This window comes from Nycticebus coucang, chromosome 13 (assembly GCF_027406575.1).
Source record: "Nycticebus coucang isolate mNycCou1 chromosome 13, mNycCou1.pri, whole genome shotgun sequence".
NCBI lineage: Eukaryota > Metazoa > Chordata > Mammalia > Primates > Lorisidae > Nycticebus > Nycticebus coucang.
In genome coordinates, this window is record NC_069792.1 from 8,155,366 (window position 1) to 8,176,540 (window position 21,175).

The window sequence follows — 21,175 nt, forward strand, 5'->3', positions numbered from 1 at the left end:
ATGTGCTCTCTTTCTGTTTTTCGAATGTAGGCATCTAAAGCGATGAATTTTCCTCTCAAAACTGCTTTTGCAGTATCCCACAGGTTTTGGTAGCTTGTGTCTTCATTGTTGTTATGCTCAAGGAAGTTAATGATTTCCTGTTTTATTTCTTCCTTCACCCATCTGTTATTCAAGAGAAGATTGTTTAATTTCCATGCCTTTGGGTGGGCTTGAGCATTTTTGTTAGAGTTGAGTTCCACCTTTAGTGCCTTATGGTCTGAAAAGATACAAGGTAAAATTTCAATTCTTCTGATTCTGTTGATATTTGTTTTGTGTCCCAGGATATGATCAATTTTGGAGAATGTTCCATGGGGTGATGAGAAGAATGTATATTCTTTATCTTTGGGGTGGAGTGTTCTATATGCATCTATCAAGCATAGTTGTTCTAGGGTCTCATTTAAATCTCTTACATCTTTGTTTAATTTCTGTTTAGAGGATCTGTCCAGCTCTGTAAGAGGTGTGTTAAAGTCCCCTGTTATGATGGTATTATCAGATATCATATTGCTCAGACTGAGTAAGGTCTGCTTCAGGAATCTGGGAGCATTTAAATTGGGTGCATAAATATTTAGAATTGAAATGTCTTCTTGTTGTAGTTTTCCCTTGACCAATATAAAGTGACCATCTTTGTCTTTTTTGACTTTAGTTGCTTTAAATCCACATGTATCTGAAAATAAGATTGCAACTCCTCTTTTCTTCTGAATTCCGTTTGCCTGAAAAATTGTCTTCCAACCCTTGACTCGGAGCTTTAATTTGTCTTTTGAGGCCAGGTGTGTTTCTTGCAGACAGCAAATGGATGGCTTGTGTTTTTTAATCCAGTCAGCCAATCTATGTCTCTTCAGTGGGGAATTCAAGCCATTAACATTTATTGAGATAATTGATAAGTGTGGTAGTATTCTATTCGTCTTATTTGGTGAGAGTCCATTGCTTAATTTTATCTTTTGCATCAGTGTGGAGGTTAGGTTTTGTCCTTTGATTTCTGAGTTCTTACTTTGCTGCTGATCCATTGTGGTGGTCAGTGTGCAGAACAGGTTGAAGTATTTCCTGTAGAGCTGGTCTTGTTGTGGCGAATTTCCTCAATGTTTGTATATCCGTAAATGATTTGATTTCTCCGTCAATTCTGAAGCTTAGCTTAGCAGGGTACAGAATTCTGGGCTGAAAATTGTTCTGTTTAAGTAGATTAAAGGTAGATGACCATTGTCTTCTTGCTTGGAAAGTTTCATTAGAGAAGTCTGCGGTAACTCTGATGGATTTGCCCCTGTAGGTCAACTGGCGCTTACTCCTGGCAGCTTGCAGAATCTTTTCTTTTGTCTTGACTTTGGACAGGTTCATCACAATGTGTCTTGGAGAAGCTCGGTTAGAGTTGAGGCGACCTGGGGTCCGATATCCCTCTGAAAGCAGTGTGTCAGACTCTTTGGTGATGTTTGGGAAATTTTCTTTTATAATATTCTCTAGTATGGCTTCCATTCCTCTGGGGCATTCTTCTTCCCCTTCTGGAATTCCTATAACTCGTATGTTGGAACGCTTCATAAAGTCCCATAATTCTGACAGTGAACGTTCTGCTTTCTCTCTCTTCTTTTCTGCCTCTTTTACTGTCTGAGTTATCTCAAGAACTTTGTCTTCTACCTCTGAAATTCTTTCTTCTGCATGGTCTAACCTGTTGCTGATACTTTCCATTGTATCTTTAAGTTCCCTAATTGACTGTTTCAGTTCCTTCAGGTCTGCTATATCCTTTTTATATTCTTCATATCGTTCATCTCTTATTTGATTCTGTTTTTGGATTTCCTTTTGGTTATTTTCCACTTTATTAGCAATTTCCTTCATTGTTTCCATCATTTCTTTCATTGTTTTCAACATGTGTATTCTAAATTCCCTTTCTGTCATTCCTAACATTTCTATACTGGTGGAATCATCTGCAGTAGCTACCTCATGGTCCCTTGGTGGGGTTGTTCTAGACTGGTTCTTCATGTTGCCTGGAGTTTTCTGCTGATTCTTCCTCATGAGTGATTTCTTTTATCTGTTTCCTTGCCCTAATTTTCCTTTCACTTCCTCTTGCTCTTTAAGTTCTTATGCCTGTGGACTAAGGGTTATAGGACCAGAAGGGTGAGAAGGTTGAAGAGCAAAAAAAGGGGATGAAAGAAAGGAGGACCGAGTGATAAGAAAAAAAGAAAGATAGAGAAAGGAGAGGGGGTGGGTATAAGGAATATTGACAAAAAGAAGAGAGGCACAGAAAGAGGGAGACAGGGCAATATAGGTGTACAGTAGGGTACTTTGACACAACCTTAAAAAAACCCCACCTTCTGGGGGTGCCCAGTTGCGTGGTTCCCTTGAGGTCAGCAGCTCTTTGCTAACCTGATCAGACACAGTACCCCACCTCCACCAAGTAGAGAGGAAAGACAAAAATGCTATAAATCAAACCAAAAGAAGCAAACAGAAAACTTTACGGGGATAAAATTGGGTGAAAAACCAAATTATATCGGTAGAAACACTAGCAAAAATGAAGTTGAAGTTATTAAAAAAGGCAGCAATGGGAAATTATAATTAAACTAGGAAAATTGAGAAAGAAAAAGGGATCTGTGTGGAAAAGATTGAAATTAAAAAAACAAAAGAACATCAGCAACGTCAAAATAAACAAACAAAAAAAACAACCAAACCAAAAAAAAAAAAGAAGAAAAAAATACACAACCAAAAACAAAGCAGTTTGTTATTGAATATTGTCTGGGCAACATGTGGTCTTCTGGGGTATGAGATGTTAGTCACAGTTCTGATACCACTGGAGGCTGCTGATTTCTGAAACCCCAGCAGGTAGACACCCTAAATCTCTCTTCAGCCTACTTAAAAGGCACTTTGAACTTGTAAACTTGCTGAGCAGAAGCTTTCCCAGCTTTCTCGCTGGAATCGCTGCTGAAGTGGCTATGCACTTACTCAGTGTGCCAAAACCGATCTCACTCTGCCCCTGAGGGTTAGGGCTGCAAGGCGGCTCAGACCCCACCCTTAGGCTACTTGGTTGCTGGGTTACCAGCTCCCACCCGTTTCTAGCTCTGCGACCCTGAGGGCAGAGCTTGCCGGGGCAGATCACTGACAATGGATCCGTGTGACCCACCACCAAACACTATCAGCTCCGTCTGGCTCAGCGGCTCAGACTGGGGCCCTAGACAACGGCCAAAGTTCTCCGCACTCCCGCTCAGGCCTTCCCCAAGGCAGTTCAACTCAGTGCCAAGTCCAAGGACATCAAAACAGTTCACAGGTAAGGCCTTTCTGGTTTGCAGTCTCGCTGCTACTGAACTTACAGTTGTGGGCGGGTTTAGACGGATTGAACACACGCGACCACTTGCCGGCTTTCCACTGTTTTAGTCCTCCTCTTGGGGTCCAGAAGTCTCTCGCTGACTCCCTGTATTTTCATAGGAGTGATGATAGGCAGTTCCCACCAGCCAGAGATGCCTGGAGTCCTATCTCCCCAGACTCACGGTGCCCAGATGCAAGGAAGCTGTTACTCGGCTGCCATCTTGCTCCGCCTCCGTTTCTTTGACTTTTTTGTCTTATAGTTTTTATGTTTGTTATTCCCTACAAATAACACTATTCATTATCAACTTGAGAAATTAAAATTTAGTTTTTAATTTTTTATTACATATGTACTTTTTGAGCCCATTGCCATCAAAAAGACCTACTGAAAAATGTAGAGATTAGAAATGATAAAATATATGGCTTTAGATTTTTCCTTTGAAATAAATAATAAATTCTCTATATGAAGAGCATTCAGATTACACTATGTTCTTGGCTGTATTCAGTCTCTCTTTACCACAAATATTTAAAGGATAAATAACATCATTTCCCACGTTTCCTACTGACTTGGTAGGATGGCAGTCTGGTAGCTTTGTGGTTGAACAGGTTGTGTCCAGGTCAAGGCAAAACAGGGGGACATAGTGGGTAGCTGGCAAGGGCACAGCCTTTGAGACTTTTTATACCTTTAAAGATCAGAAAGTTAGCTGTCACCAGCCACTCTGATGTAGGAGCACTTTGTTCGGTTAAAAAGTATTCTACAAGCTACCCTTTTGTGAAAGAAAGGTACCAGTTATGCTGGTGATATAGGAAAGTGGATCTCCAAACTAGGGTCTGGCCTGAAGGCCAAGTGGGTCTTTGGCTTTGGGCAGGAAAGAATTCAAGAGTGAGCCCACGGAGTAAGGCAAAAGCAAGTTTGTTGAGGCAAGAAAAAGAAAAGAAAGGTAGTTGCTCTATAGACTGAGCAGTGTCTATCTCTTACACTTAAAGTAATATAGGACAGCACTTTGTGAGTTTCCAGGGTCATATTTTATACATTCTATTTCATTTTATGTTAAGCAGAGAGGAAGGATTATTCGTAAGATTTCTGGGAAAAGGGTGTAAAGTTCCCATATCTGACGGTTGTCCTCTTCCTAACCCATGCAGGGTAACTTCAGGGAGTTGCCATGGCATTTGTAAATTGTTGCGGTACTGTTGAGGATTTCTTTCAGTATGCTGATGCAGCCTCTTAAAAGCCGTGAGGGCAAGCTGAGGTCATTTTTGTGGCCGTCTTCAGTCTAACTGGTTTTGTCCAATTTCTCTACTACCTCCTGCTTTATCAGAGGCCTTGCTTCTGAGTCTTATGACTCTTTATTCAGTAAGGCCTACAGTTTTTCTACCTCAGAAAAAATCTGGAAAAGAGAGTGGATCGTTCAATAAACTGAATGTTTGTGGCCCCCTCCACCCAAATTTATATATTGAACCTTAATCCCAATGTAATGGTATTAGACGGTGGGTTTGGGGAAGTAATTAGGTCAGGAGATTGAAGGCCCCATGAAAGGGATTATTGCACTTAGAAGCCAGATAGCCGATTAGTGCCCTTTCTACCACGCGAGGACACAGCGAGAAGGCAGATGTCTATAAACCAGGAAGAAGGCTGTCACCAAGACCTGACCCTGTTGGTACCCTGACTTTGGCCTTACAATGTCTAGAACTGTGAGATCTACGTTTGTTGTTTAAGCATCCAGTCTGTGCTATTTTATTACAACAACCAGAGCTGATTAAAACAGTCACTTGTTTTTTAAATTTAATCATATGTTAAAGTGAGCACTGTATGCATTGCACATTCACCTCAGATGCTAGCAGAAAAGATACACAGAAGCAGGAAATACAAGGTGGAAGCCTACCGAAACTATCTAGGCTAATTTTAATGCAACTAGTAAATGCTTCATTAAAATGTTTTAAATACCTAGGGCCAATACTTGACTGAATGGAATACCTAGACAACAGGCCTTAATAAGGGTTGTTCTGAGTAACAGGGACATAGGTAATTCTACCTATATGCAAATTCCCGTCATACTCTTTAATTTTTATACCAAATTATTTATATTGAAGGAATTTAGGAAATTTCACCCCCAAGTATGACTTCCTCATATAAAGGATATTTTAAATTAAAGGCCATTAAAAGTCAAGAAGCACTGAAAGGGCCTCCATCTGCTTAAAACTAAACAGAGGCATCAAAAGAACAATTGTCTTCTCCTCTTCCTGTTATCTCAAAGTATTGCAAGAATGAAGGTCAAGAATGTGAAGATAGCAGGGCTCGCTGGCTCATGCCTGTAATCCCAGCACTCTAGGAGACTGAAGTGTGTGGATTGCTTGAGCTCAGGAGTTCAAGACCAGCCTGAGCAAGAGCAAGACCCCATCTCTACTAAACATAGAAAAACTAGCCTGGCATGGTGTTAGGCACCTATAATCCCAGCTACTCAGGAAGCTGAGGCAAGAGGATCTCTTGAAACCGGGAGAGTGAAGGTGCTGTGAGCTCTCATGACACCACAGGACTCTACCCAGGGTGAGAGAGTGAGATTCTGTCTCAATATAGAAAAAAAAAAAAATAACAAGGCAAGCAGACCTGGCCCAAATTACTTAAGACAGAGGTACCTGTCTTCAGGTTAATTTACAAGTCAATCTATTTCCTTCATCTGTTTTTTCTTCCCTAGCAACTATTTTTATTGTCCTATATTCTCAATTTCTCCCTTGCCCCTAAAAGGCATGTATAAAAACACCTGAACTCCATTGGAAAATTGGGTTATTACTCTGTGATATCTTCCCATGCACATGGTAAATAAATGCTTTCTCATATTAATTTGCCTTAATTGTGAGTTGATATTTCAGCAAACTTTGGGGAGAAAAGGCACGTTTCCCCTCACTCCTACAGTTTATAGTATGATTTTTGCAATTATCAGTCAATGCTTTTCCTACACATTTAGACCAGACAAACTTACGATGGTCCTTATGATGATGTATGTAAAATGGTTAAATACCAAATCGGAAGCTGAGCTGCCAGGTACAGGAAAGGCATTTAAACCTACAGAAAGCATACCAGCACCCGGATCTCTTCCCAGAGGGCACCCAGCTCACACCCAGTGTGAAAGGATTTGTGCTCCTCTATACTCCCCAGAAATCAGGGAGTTAAAACCCTCTTTCTTGTGACAACATAAAGCTGAAAATGGATCCTAAAAGGCAGAGGGTCATAAAAAGGACCCTCAAGGAGAAATTAAAGCCTGCCTGATGGAGGAGATACAAGGAACCATTCCGATGGTAATGAGAAGCATGTGGCTAGTGCTTAGTTAGAGGAAAGCAACTTTCTTTAAGTAATCAATGAAAGCTCTGAATGTAAGGTCTGGAATTAGACTACTCACATTCTGAGAAACTGGGAGTGTTCTCCAGTTAAACAGGAGGCACAGATTCAGTAAAAGGAGTGCGGCAATTCTGGTTCCTTTGAGACACGGACTACATGGGGCCCACCCATAAGGCTGGATCAGAAAACTTAAAAATGTTAACAATAGCTAACTTCTAAAGGCAATGTCATGCCTCATGATAAGCCCAATGGGGAAAATTATCCTCATTTTGCAGAAAAGAATACCGAGCTACTGTGGAGGTGGAGGGTCACTGTTCCCGGAACCCAGTTGACTTGGTTCAATTACTCAGTTGAGCTAGAAAGTTCAACTAAGTATGGCAGGGATGGGAAGCAAAAGTGGGTGGAAATGGAAAATAAAAGTGGACCAGCACAGGCAGCATGAATAGAGAGCAAGGCAACCTGCACAAGTCTCAGTGTAACAAACAGAAATTTTATTAAGGACAAAGAGACAGTTTACAGCCCCTCCAAAGAGAGTTGGAAGGGGGAGGGGGACCTCTCTCGTGAATGAACAGAAGTGAAAGAGGCAGAAACACATAGGCAGTACGGAGGCATAAAGCCTGCTTTTTGTTTGAAATTAGTTATAACTCTTTCACTGGCCTCTCTGCGCCTCCAGGAATTATTGCCCTTTTCTATTGGTCATTGATTATTGCCTTTTTCTATGGATCATTGGTTACCTGGGTTACTTCATACCTACATTCTTTCCTCCTCTTTTTTGGTGAGAGTTGCTGAGGGGTAAATATTCCTATGGGCCCTCCAGACTTCCTTGTTCAGCAGGCTGGGCTTTCTCCCAGGCCTCTTGAAGCCCCTTTCTCTGTGTCCCTTCTCAAGGCATATAGAGGGAAAAATCATTTGTTCAAGGCCAACTAGATGGGAAGCTATCCCATCTGATTTCTACACCTGTGTTTACCATGTTGGTGTAAAGGGAAAACCTCTGTTTTGGCCTCAGAAGTTTTGCTGGAAGATCAACCCATGATAAGGCAGATTAATAAGAGAAAAGAATTACAAATGTATTCACTGTGTGCATGGAAGAATCACAGACTGCCCACTATCTCAGTGGAGTCCAGAAGCTTACATACCCCCCTCGTTTTGGGGGGGGAGGGCTGAGGAATAAGTAATTCTGTTGAGGGGCAAAAAGTGATTACTAGAGAGGATGAATATATACTGGGGAGAATGGATGGATGGGGGAAACACATTGACTTATAAATGATTCCTTGGAAATAAAATTAACCTGAGGGACATGCACTATTTTTAAATGGTTGGGGTAAGGTTTCACTCTTGACCTTCTTTCCTGAAACATATATTGAGATGCCAGGGAGGGGAAGAAAAGGCAACTGCTCCCCTTGATGGATCCTGCTGGTCTTTAGCAAGATAGATGAACAGCTCCTTCCAATGCCTGCTGATCTCTAAGGGTCTTTAATTCAAAATACTCCAGGGAGTCATATTCTGGGGTAAACTTCCCTGAGCTTCTTTAGCCACTACACCACACTACTTCAAAGAAGCAGAGACATCTCTCTGGACTGCTGTACCTGGCACATAAAGGTTTGTCACTGTTTTTAATAGTTCTTTGAGGATGGAACAATAAATTACAACTAGAATCCCCCCGAAAGCCTTCATAGTTGTTGCACATAGGTAACCTACACTACCCTAAAGCTTGTTCTTGTTACATAGTGTGGTGAGGAAGCCCTTGGAAAATCATTGTTTTCATGAAGTACCAAACTGAATCACTTTTTGTTATTGCTACATAGCAATATCTTGATGGCGTAACTCATGTGATCATTTTGGAACAGATCCAGGGCTAAAGAGGGAGAAAGAGCAAGTGGTTTCCCTTACAGAAGGCAGAGGACGCCATGCACGTGGCTTGCACAGTGACTACTATGAGCTATTCTTTGTCTTGCTATCCAGAAGTCAGTCACTGTGTCTATATATTTTTGCCAATGCTTACTTTAATATTTCATTTAATGTTTGTCCAAACATCCTTTTCTTGTATTTGTATAGTGCATACCAGGTTTTACTAATTTCTTTCTTCATTTAAGCAAAAAAAATTTTTTCTAAGAAGTAGACCTGGGGAGGGGGGAGGTCAGATCGAGGGAGGGTGAATGGTGGGATCACATCTATGGTGCATAATGCAAGGGTACATGTTGGATCTATTAGTATAGAGTATAAATGTCTTAACACAATAATTAAGTAAACGAGATGAGGTATATATTAGCCAGTGTGATATAAGTCTTCTAATTCTATATGAAATCAGCACAGTGTACCCCATAAATGCATTAATGTATACGTGATCTATGTGCTTATGATTTTAAAAAAAATGAAAAAGAGAAAGTGGACCTAGAACCCTCTTGATATACTTAGAGATGATTATTTCCCTCCGACTTCAATGACTAACAAATTGCTAGTGTACTTAAACATTGTCTCTGAATGAACTACAGATTAAAAAAAAAAAAAGACACGCTTTCTGGGAAAAAATAAATTTCTTCTTTTCTAGTTTGTAATGCTTTTTATTGTCTTCACAAATGACAGAGCTTAAGCTCTAACTTGACTGTTATTCTGCTTTTATTACCATATAAATAGCTTTTAAATTCAATATACAACTCAAGTTCATGCAAATTATAAAAATAGAAGAGGTTCATCTTCAGAAAATCAAAGTCTAGAGTGTAAAATTTATTATGTATTACAATGACTAAATGGCTTAAATTGGACTACGTGTTTAAACTCAAAATGCATATTAATTCTCAAAGCAGTGATTATCAAATCTCATTTATTATAACTTAACCCATCATTTGTTGTCCTAAAGGAAAAATATAGTAAAGAAACTACTTTATTTGTAGATCATGCTTTATTTTTTGTCTGATGTTTTATAACAATCAAATGACAAAAGATTGATATCCAACAAAATGGTGAAATATAGAGAAGGCCAGGTGAGGTGGCTCACACTTGTAATCTCAGCACTTTGGGAGGCCAAGGCGGGAGGATCACTTACACCTAGGAGTACAAGAACAGCCTGGGCAACATAGCAAGACCTTTCTCTTTAAAAAATTTACAAAGAAAATAGCAGTGGCATGTGCTTGTAGTCCCAGCTACTCAGGCAGATAAGGCAAGAGGATCCCTTGAGACCAAATGATGATGCCACTGCACTTTAGTGTGGGTGACAGAGCAAGACCCTGTCTCAACAGAATAAAAGAAAGTTAGGGTAAATATTATGTCCTCTAAAAGATGTGTGTCTTTTTAAAACTAACTTAGAATTTTGTTGAAATAATATTTTATTATAAGATGGTCATTTCTTGTTTTTTTTTTGCAGTTTTTGGCTGGAGCTGGGTTTGAACCTGCCACCTCCAGTATATGGGACTGGCGCTCTACTCCTTTAAGCCCCAGGTGCCACCCAAGATGGTCACTTCTTAAAATCAAAAGGTATTACACAAAGAGTCAGGAAAATATTGTACATAATTAGAAGAAAATATAAACCAGTAGAAAAGATGTCAAAATGGCAGCGTTAACAGATAATCAGACAAGACTTTAAAACATATTAGAAATATGTTCAAGAATTTAAAGTAAAACATGAATAAAATCAGAAGGCAAATAGAAAGTCTAAAAAATTAACAGGAAACTTTGAAGCTGAAAGTCATAGTATCAGAATAAAGAAGTTCCTGGATAGAATTAATAGATGCTGCAGGAGTAGTACAGGGCAACAGAAATAAGTTGGAAGACTTGACAATAAAAATTATCTAAATTTAAGCAGAAAGAGGCTTAAAAAAAATGAGTAGAACTTCAATGGCCTCTGGGGCAACTTTAAGCATCCCAACTTAAAAGAAACTGAAATAACAGAAGGAGAGAAGATGAGATGGGAGGACTGCATAGTATTTGGAGACTTAATGAGCACACTTTGTAAATATTTATTCTAAAGTATCCCAACCACAAATCCAAGGTCAACAAACCTCAAACAAGCAGAAAGAAGATGATATCACATAAACTGATGAAATTCCATGATAAACAGTCTTTAGGCAGTAAAAAAAAATTTACATATAGGAGATTCTGCAATTTTGGCTTTTCTGTAATTAACCATCAAAACATATGCTGTAAAGCCTATCTGTTGACATGAAAATGCCCAAGTTATGTTACTTATGTGGAAAAGCAGAGAAAAATACATTTCTATTATTGTTGAAAGAAGTATATAGATGAGAATACAGCCATAAAAGTGTAGATCATGGTTATCTGTGAGTGGTGGGATCAAGGTGGTTTTTCATCTTTTGTGCTTATCTGTATTTTACTCATTTTCTTTTGGATCATGCATTGTTTATACTTAGGAAGAAAACTTACTTAAAATAAAAATTGCCTACAGCACTTCCCCCACAATAAATTTTAAAATCTCTTAAACTAATTTAGTGATAGAGTCTAAAATTGTTCAGTGAAAATGGAAAAGAGAGTAAGGACATAAGTGGAGTTAACAAGTTCAGAGGTAGAGTGCAAACAGGGGTCGGCAACTAGAGAAAGTGAACGAATGAATCTCTTAAGTTTTCTAATTTGGGAGACTTTGGGACACTAATGTCTTTAGCTAAGGGGACTACTAGAAGTTATATATTGAAATATAATTATTTTAGATTTGAACTGCTGAATTTGAGGATCATGCAATATAGTCAAAGGTTTGCTTTGAAATATGGGTCTAAGATGTAGGAGAAATTTAAAGCAGGGAGATACAAACTTGGGGTCACTGGCGCATTGGTGATAGATGAAGATTGCCCTAGGAAAATATGCTGAATATGATGAATAGCAGCCCAAGAATGAAGCCTCTGGAAACACGAACATTGCAGGGATGAGCAGTATCTGATGAGCCAGCGAAGAAACTGAAGTCAGAGATAAGAAGAAAACCAGAAGAGGTCACTGAAGTAGAAGGGATCAAGACACTTTCCAGGATGAGTGAAGCCAGCCAGGCACCCACTCTGCCCTTTACCAGCTTACCTTCCTTGCTTCTGCAGACTCCTCTATCATAGCTGATCCAGAGCAAGAGGCTGGACTCTCCTTACACCTGCGCAGGGGCACAGGGCCAGAGCAAACGATGCTACCTTATTATGTTGGCTTTTAAGAACCAGACTTTTTTTTTTTTCATGTCAGGGTATGTGACAGGCATGGCAACAGAATCACAAAAGAGAGCCACAGAGAGGTGATCTGTAGCAGCATTCCGTGAACTTCAAACATACTGTGAACAAACACACTAGCAACCATGCAAATGCCTGGTATTTACTTGGTAGATGGCACAGACTTGAAAGTGGGGGCAAGGGATTTAAATCTCCCCTATCTCACCAGTGGTTAGAGAAGGAAAAGTAAGTGAAGGGGAGCTAGATAAACAAAGCACACCCACTCCACTTGCCCTTTCCTCAACATTGCATTGAGAACAATAAATACCACCATTGGAGTGTATTTAATATGAACCCAAGATTCCAAAGGACTCAGAAGCAAGCTAAAATCATTATCTCAGACACATCAAGAAGGCATGTTCTTCTCACACTATTCATGCGAGTATTTCTGCCTCTCTAACTGCAGCCTGAAGTGTGCTTGCATGGACACGGAAGGAGTGGGAGCCAACTCAGAACACTGGCCGCCCAGACATTCGCAGCTCTGACAGGGCTGGCCAGATCTGGGAGCCCGTCCAGTGTCCCCCATCATGCCATCTTTACAAGCTGACAAATGCTTTCTCAAGAAAAACTGCTCTGACAGATGCCAATTTATACTTAAGAAGTATAGCTGAATTCAGATAATGTGGTGGGTAATAAAAACCTTAAAGAGGCTGGATGACATCTGTTCATCACCTGTAAGACTTGAGAACAAAGTCTTTTCTTTTGCTTTTTCTATGCTCCATCTTACACTAAAAAAATCTAATAATGGATTCAAGTTTAGTTTTGTTTTGTTTGTCATGTACAACCATTCTCAAACAGACACCTTCTCCATACATGGTGAGAAAGAAGTTGTCATGTTTATTGCAGCCCAATTCATAATTGCTAAGTCATGGAAGAAGCCCAAGTGCCCATCGACCCACAAATGGATCAATAAATTGTGGTAGATGTACACCATGGAATATTACGCAGCCTTAAGAAAAGATGGAGACTTTACCTCTTTCATGCTTACATGGATGGAGCTGGAACATACTCTTCTTAGCAAAGTATCTCAAGAATGGAAGAAAAAGTATCCAATGTACTCAGCCCTACTATGAAACTAATTTATAGCTTTCATATGACAGCTATAACCCAATTATAGCCCAAGAATATGGGGAAAGGGGAGAAGAGAGGGAGGATAGGTGGAGGGAGGGTAATTGTTGGGACCACAACTACGGTGCATCTTACAAGGGCACATGTGAAATTCACTAAATGTAGAATATACATGTCTTAACACAGTAACTAAGAGGGTGCCATGAAGGCTGTTAACCAGTTTGATGAAAATATTTCAAATTGTAAATAAAACCAGCACATTGTACCCTATGATTACAATTATGTACACAGCTATGATTTAATAATAATAATAAAAAAAAAAGCAGGTGACTCCACAGACAAAAAGCAGAATACGGTTACCAGGAGCTGGTAAGGGCAACAGAGAATGGGGAGTTGCCGTTCAATGGTATAGACCACTTCAGCCCAGTTTCAGTGTGGAAATGATGAATAGGTTCTGGAAACGGATAGTGGTGAAGTTGCACATTATAGATGGACTCAATGCCAGTGATCTGTACACTTAAAATGATTAAAATGGTAAATTTTAGTATAAAAAAAGAGAAAAAATGTCTACCATCTGTCAGACATGACCAATTTATTGAGAGAATTCAAATTTTCTTTGACTAAGTATATCCAGGGGCAGAGTTTGATATAATTATCTCATTGGAAGCAGCCACATTTTCTAAGGTGAATTGGCCTAGGGTAGTATCTGAAGAGGCAACAACTTTTAAAACCAATTTAGTGCCTGGGGTGCTAATCATAAAGATTTGCAAAGGACATAAAACAACCAGTTTATACAACTGAGGGATGAACATGCTACTCACAATCCTTTATTCAATCCAGCTTAACACACGAGCACCTAACTTGTGCAGGAGATTGGGCTTAGTGGCAGGGTTAGGGGAAAACACAAAATATCATCAAGATGTAATTCCCAAGAGGTTCATAATCTAGTAACAGCACATAAAAATGGTGCTGCTGAGGTGCAAAAAAAATCTGCTCTAAAAACATGGAGGAGAGTTCACGTCCTAGCAGGGTTGAAATCAGGATCCCCTCGAATGCAGTGGCAGGGGACGAGGCTGGAAGGTGTATAGGCATGTGTTGGCAACAACAAACATGCTAGTTCCTCCATCGCTTCAAATATGTGAAAGGGGAAGGAGTATTCAAAGGGAGAGTATTTTTATCTTAATTTCTCTTATCATTGTTAGCCCAGTATAAAAAAGGGATTAACAAGTGAGAATGACAAGAAATGATGACTGAAGAGGCAGGGACACAGACAAGAAACTCAACTTCCTAGTTCCAGTATAAATGCAACCCCTTGAGCAAACACATCTAGTTGGTGAAGTTCATGTTAAACTAGAAAAAACCACCCTGGCAGTGCCATGGTTTGTGGCAGAACATGGTATCTCCTGTGGGACTGAAAAAGCCACCTTTGGCTCCTGCCAATAGTAGGCAACAGGGCTCAGGAAAATAATAGTCCATAAATATTTCCTCGTAACATGTGAGTGAAGAAGAGGGCTAAAGAGATAATTTAGGAGAGAGATGAAATAGACATCCTTTTGTAAGTTAATTGATCTAATGATTAACTCAGATGCTGTTATCTCCTATTAAAAAAAAAAAAAAACAGGATGAGAGAGTTGTTCCTGAATAAAAATTTACTATGTCTGTAACATACACCTCAAAATAAATTTTAATGGAACATGCTACTAAACAAACATCACAGATTTTGCTTTTGCAATTTACACAAATTATGTTAATTATAATACTTTGGGGAACACTTACAAACACAATATATAACAGTTGTCTTAATATTATTCATTATCCTTAACTTCTGAAAGTTTGGCTTATACTATCTCAAATGAAAACTACTTATAAATCTCATTTTCCCACAAAATTAACCACCCTATTTTTTTTTTTGGCCGGGGCTGGGTTTGAACCCGCCACCTCCGGCATATGGGACCGGCGCCCTACTCCTTGAGCCACAGGCGCCACCCTAACCACCCTATTTTAAACATTAAAAATAAATAAAGCTTTGCAAACAGTAAACTGGAATTCATATACCTGCCAAGCTTTAATGAAATAAACAACTTACATAACCAGCACCTAGTAAAACCAACATCTCCTTCTGAAGTACAGAGTTCAATCCTTCTTGCCCTCTCAGCTACTACTAATCAGAATTAGAATCCTCCTCCCCTGAGGAACTGCTCTGGTTTATAGTGTTATAATATGTACAGTATTTTTTAACATTAACAAATTATTGATATGCTATTGTGAATAAACAGTTATTTTTTAGACGAATATGACTCTAGGGAACTAGGAGAACAGAATAGCATACTGAAATGGTTTATTTAAAAGATTGGTAAAAGTGCGATCTATCCTGGTCTAATATTAAAATTAAAAATCAAAAGATGAAGTATCATTTCAGACCTATATACATCAAAGATGCCAGTTCTTATAAAAACATACTTTAGTTGTAAATGCTGTTATGAAAAAATAATTTATATCAATTTTATTTAATTTTAATGAATTTCCCCTATCTCTAACATTAAAAACATTAAAAGAACTTAAAACTTTAATGGCAAAAGTTCCTATTTTCCCCACCTACTAAAAAAAGGTTTTCCCTTATTAACATACAATGCCCTTTGTTAAGGCACAACTTTTTTAATGATAAAAATAAAACCATAGATTAGGTTTATTTTACACAACAGTTAAAGACAGACTTTTTGTAGACATATAATTAAATACATCTGAATTCAACAAAAATCTAAAATGAAAAATCAGTGTTTCTATCTAGGATGAGTCAACACATAGCCAAGATAGGTAGTTGCAGCTAGAATAATCATCCCAACAGTTCCTCTTTTAACCTGTCACACTGTCTCCAGAAGGCCATCTTCAAGGTGTGATCCAGGAGAGGAGGGCTGGATATTTTCTTTTCTGCAGTGGCACTACACCTTTTTTTACTTATGCTCGGGCTATCAGAGGTAGCTGTCACCTTCAAAGCCTGAGTGAAATCCAATTTTTGAGTAGTTCAACATCAGAGACAAGAGCAGAGTTCTTGATCCCGAAGTCAGGGCAGCTGTGTGCTTTGCCTCTTCCCTCTTACTCAGCGTCCCTGGATCTTCTTTCCCGCTCTTCTTGGCTGCTGCCCTGCCCCACCTCTTCTGACACAACTTACAAAACACCCAAGGGGAGCACCAGCAAACAAAGAATTTGCACAACTGTCACTTAAACATATAAAGCAAAATGTTTCTGTTACTTCATTCTAGTCATGAACAATTATCTGAATATTTTTGATTTAAAAATCAAGAAACACTAAAATTGGGGTAAGGAGACAATCACATACTAAAGACACATATATCTGTCTGTCTCGAAGGCCCTTGTACATTCAACTACAATGGTGGCTACAAGCAGGAATCCAGGAAAAGCACACGTGCTCTAGCAGGCTTACCCACCCAGCTCTCTTGTATTTTCTACATGTACATTCTTGAGAGATGGGTTTCACAGCCAATCTAGAGAAGAATGTGTACATAGAAGAATCTGGGGAAAACATCCTGGCTAGGGAAGAGAAGCAGAGATAGAAGGAGAATGTTAATGGGCAGGAGAGATGGTCGCAGGTAGAGGGCATGGGGGCAGCTGAGGAATACTAAGATTATAGATGTCACTGCTTCTACTAAATGTGATGATCAAACTCAATTTTAAGAGGAACTATCCTTTAAAAAAGGGCAAAGAAGAAGAAAAGAGAAGGCTAGGAGCTGGGAAGGTGAGATCACTAATAGAAAAACGGTACTTATTTTGGTACTTTTCCGAAATCATTTTTTGTAATTCTAGAAAATATTACATGCCTTATTCATGGAGCTGCTTTACTGATGCGCTGTGGCGCAGTGGCGTCTCATGTAAATACTGCCCCTTGGACTTGCACTAGTTCTGCAAAGTATATTGGCTTTTAGAAACAAAATTAAAAAAAATGAACTTTCTATAAAAACACTTAAAAATAACCACTACACTGCACCTAACAAATTAGAAAAATAATGTAGTTAACTCTTAGCCAATATCTTAATTTTTGCACACAATACATATCCTTCACAAACATTATCTATATGCAGTTAATAAAATTAAAACTGATTAAAAAATGAACTGGTTTTGTTTCCACAAAAGCTTAAAATTTCCATATAATACTGAAAAAAATTCCATTAAATTCCATTTTCTCATTCCATTTCTCTAACTCTGACATACTACAGTTAAAACAAACGCTTATTCCATAGGACTCTGGCAACAGTGTATGTCTTTGCCATCTCTCCTGGGGAATAAGAGATCTCCTCAACTTACTGCAAAGTAAAAAAGATGAGATTTCTCATACTATTTTCAAAATTCTCAAGGCCTGTTTAAATATCAAGTGTTCCAACTACCAAAACTCTGAATACATTTTCACTGAACAAAAGGCCTATCTAACGAGGCCAAGTTTCTGACCAGCTGCTACAGATCAAGCGAAAACTTCCATATCATAACTGAATTCAGTTTATTAATGATGCATTAAAGGGCTTTGGACAATGTAACATACTAACCTAAAGTATGCACACTCTACCAGCCTAGAATGCACATTCTTTGGTGAATTTTACCTCTACAACAGGAAGATGAATGGAGATGGAGGGAGTGGGAAAAGGGGGGGGGGAGAGAGAGAGAGAGAGAGAGAGAGAGAGAGAAAGGAAGACCATGAGAAATCTCTTTAGTGTGCTATGGAATACAAGGGCATTGAAGTCACATGAAATAATGTGATTGTTTATATGAAGTTTACAAATATTGCACTGAGAGAAACCACACATCCTAACAAAAGATAGTTCACAAAACAAGGCTCTACTTTGATGACACAATGAATATGTCATAATCTTTTTTTCCAACTAGATTCTGCAGACTGAATAGAAAAAAATTTCATCAAAGAGTAACCTTAACCTTCATTATTTTCATCTGAAGGAAAATTATAGAGTATCTCAAAAGTTACTACTTTAATAGTTTGGTAAGGTTAAATACATTTATTAATAGTAAAACCAGTCATGGCAAAAGCAACCAGACTCATTCCTGATAATGAGAAAAACTTCTATATACAAACCTGGCACATTAAAAAAAAAAATTATTAAAACAAAGTTTTTGAAAATAATAAAAGCTTGTTCAATTCATGTAATGTCAAGTAACTTTCAATTATAATAAGAATCATTTATATTCTTTGAGTGCTTTATATCATATTTTATCCCCCAAAAGAAAATGTACCAGAATCATATATGGTGCTAACCTGAAACCTTAAATCAAACTTTACAAGTTAACGACTAAAATATTGGTCAGAAGAGAAAGGATAACCATGCTTCTTCCATAGGGAAAATGAAAATCAACAGCAAGATGGCAGCAATGTTGAACTCATGGGTACACATACACTTTTTATAAAAACAAAATACATACACATACACACACACGCAGAAATTATGATTACAATGGAAACTCATCATATGTTTATATTTTCTACTAACTGGTGAACCTGTATTAAATTTTCGAAGAAAACATCAATTTAAGCCTTTTCTATTTTAATCCACAGACTATTCAGTAACATAAATACAATACGTGTTGCATATTAATAAATGTGTGACTTCTTGTGCTTTCTATCCAAATTAAAGGCAAAAATCCCCAATTAATTTTCAATGAGCTGTAACTATAAAGTTGTATTAAATATTTACACAAAATCAATCTTTCCTTCAGTCCAATTTTATATGAAAGCTTTAACAAATAGTGAAGATTCATGATGTTGTGTGAAAATGGTGACCCATAACAGTGTAGATGTGGCTGTAGATTTTAATTCACAAATATATATGTGCCTTGTGTATGACAACTGTACGAAAATAGTCTCAAAGACAATACTCAAAGACATGAAGCAACCCATTTTCCCGGATCTTGCATCCTATTACAGGGAAAATAAGTCTCTGATGCTTCATAAATACTTTTAAAAGTTTGGGATGGTGTTAACCATGCAGTCTCCACCAATCCTTTGAAGCTTCCAGCACTTCAGCCTAACCATTTCAGCTCTTGAAGAATGGTACCCTGTAATCGGGTATGCTTACTTATGACCTGTCTTTTCTAGATCTGGGAGTTTTCTGACCAAAGCCTGGTGGTTCATTCTGATGCTAGCAAGGAGTCCCCCTTCAATGCCATCTGAACCGGTGTAACTGATTTCTTCACCACTCAGGGTAGTCATATGTCCCCCAAGGGCTTTTAAGATGGCATTGCCAGCACATATATCCCACTTTTTGATGTATGTCACATGGATATACAGATCAGCTTTTTCTTGACTCTTATCAGGCACATCCAAGAGGGCTAAGACTTTGTAACCTAAAAGATAAACACAGAAGTTAGGTGTTCGGAAGATTTTAAGAAAGTGGCACAATTTTTTGATTAAGTATATTGTTAAAAATAACAAGAAAGGATGTGCAAGAGCTTGCTGTGCTATCTTTCCAACTGCTCCTAACACTAAAATTATTTCAAATTTTAAAAGTTAAAGTAATAGTATAAGCATTGAACTCAATAGAACAAAAATACACTGCAGAATAAGCTAGTCTCAAGTATAACCAACACATGCCTATAAGTTTTTAAATACAAATCTACTTTCTAGTTGCCTCCTATGGAATGACAAATTCAGTGCTGCTATTTTTCGTAGAATGACAAATTACACCTACACGTTTCATTTAAATATCTAGGCAGGCTTGATTTGAAAGACGTGAACAAAAAATTTAACACTACCACCCTAAGTCCTTTTTTGTAATGAGACAAAATTTTAAAAATAAAATAACTGCAGAAGAAACTCGGCCTAGAATCTAGTTTATCTCATCCCTGCTGAGTATTTTGGATATTACCTTTCCTAACCAACCTAACAGACAGCCTATAAGAAATAATAAATCCATATTAAGGAAGGCTGGCATATGGAATCAGCAAATTAAAACTATTAGTCTTAAAAGTTAAAAAACTGTTAATGCCTCTGTTTACTACTGTGCCAAAAATGTTTTCCAACATAAATGTTTTCTGACCCATAACTTGTTATTTATCTAAATTAAAATACTTCTGACATGTTAAACAGCATTTATATGGAAAATCATCAAATAGCCCATGGGCCAAATTCCAGTCATGGCCTGTGCTTATATGGCTCTCAAGATAAAAACTCAAAAAATATATTTTTAAAGGTGATTTAAAAAAAATAAAATAATAGAATATTATACAATAGAGACTGTATATGGCTTACAAGGCCTGAAATACTGTCTCTTTCAGAAAAACTGGGCTGACTTCTCATCTATAATTAGGTAACATAGTAGTGCACATTGTACAGTAAGCTGGGTGCACACCACTCTCTTGCTCATCCTAGACATGCAAGTTAAAGAGTTCAGGGGTGTTAAAAGTGATCTGGGGATTAATCATCCGTGATCTGGGGATTAATCATCCCCACAATACCTATGATGTCATACAAAACATCTGTCTTAAGTGCTTGGTCTTCCTTCCTGATATTCCCACAGGTAAACTAACAGAACAATGACTCTGGAAACAGACTGTACATAGTACAAGCACTGATGGTATCACTGATGGGGAAGTCCTTTCATAGTAATCAAGGATTACTACAATTGTTTCTTTCTGAAAAGACAGGCCAGTATGACTGAAATCTCACCCGAGTAGGAGCCCAAGCCTGCCTTGAGAGTGCCTATTCTTTCTCACTTTCTTCCGCAGCGCGGGACAAGCAAATCAGTTTCCCTATATAGTCTTGACCATGTTGGGAACACTGTCTGGAATCACAAGGGAATAAGAACGTACCAGCACCACCAGCTGGGATAATCGTAGTCTGGTTTCCAAAAGTCTGAAGAGCAACCTGTTTAACCATCCCTGAATGGGAACGAGACACAACGATCTTTGGGGTCTTCTCGTTGTAGGAAGAACGGGCTTTCACATTTGAACCACCGTCTACCATGGCCCAAGCTGAAAAGCAAGTATAATATCCATTAATATTATTAAAGCTTTAAAACTAAAAGTTACACTTTTTGAAACCCAAAGCACCAAATGATTGATAAAATAGTCTCTTCTAAAGATTTAAATATATTTTTTCTAAAACAGAAAATGTTATCTTTTTAGCTGAGTATAAAAGTAATATTTTATTTACATTAAAATAGACATGTATTAAGACAAAGTTTAAAAAGGCCTTATAACTCTGCCCAGGCAGAGATAATGGCTTTTAAATATCTGGCTCAAGAAT

General features: G+C 38.2%; 1 protein-coding gene across 1 annotated transcript in view; it reads right to left on the bottom strand.

Annotated features, from left to right (window-relative positions):
- Nucleotides 1-14,578: 14,578 nt before the first annotated feature.
- BPNT2 (3'(2'), 5'-bisphosphate nucleotidase 2) overlaps nt 14,579-21,175 on the bottom strand; it is a 35,292-nt gene continuing 28,695 nt past the window's right edge. The window contains exons 4-5 of the mRNA XM_053559108.1: nt 20,740-20,901; nt 14,579-19,275 (exon numbers count right to left, since the gene is read on the bottom strand). Of these exons, the coding sequence (XP_053415083.1) occupies nt 19,004-19,275; nt 20,740-20,901 (434 nt within the window). The 3' untranslated portion in view covers nt 14,579-19,003. The remainder of the gene's footprint in view (nt 19,276-20,739; nt 20,902-21,175) is intronic.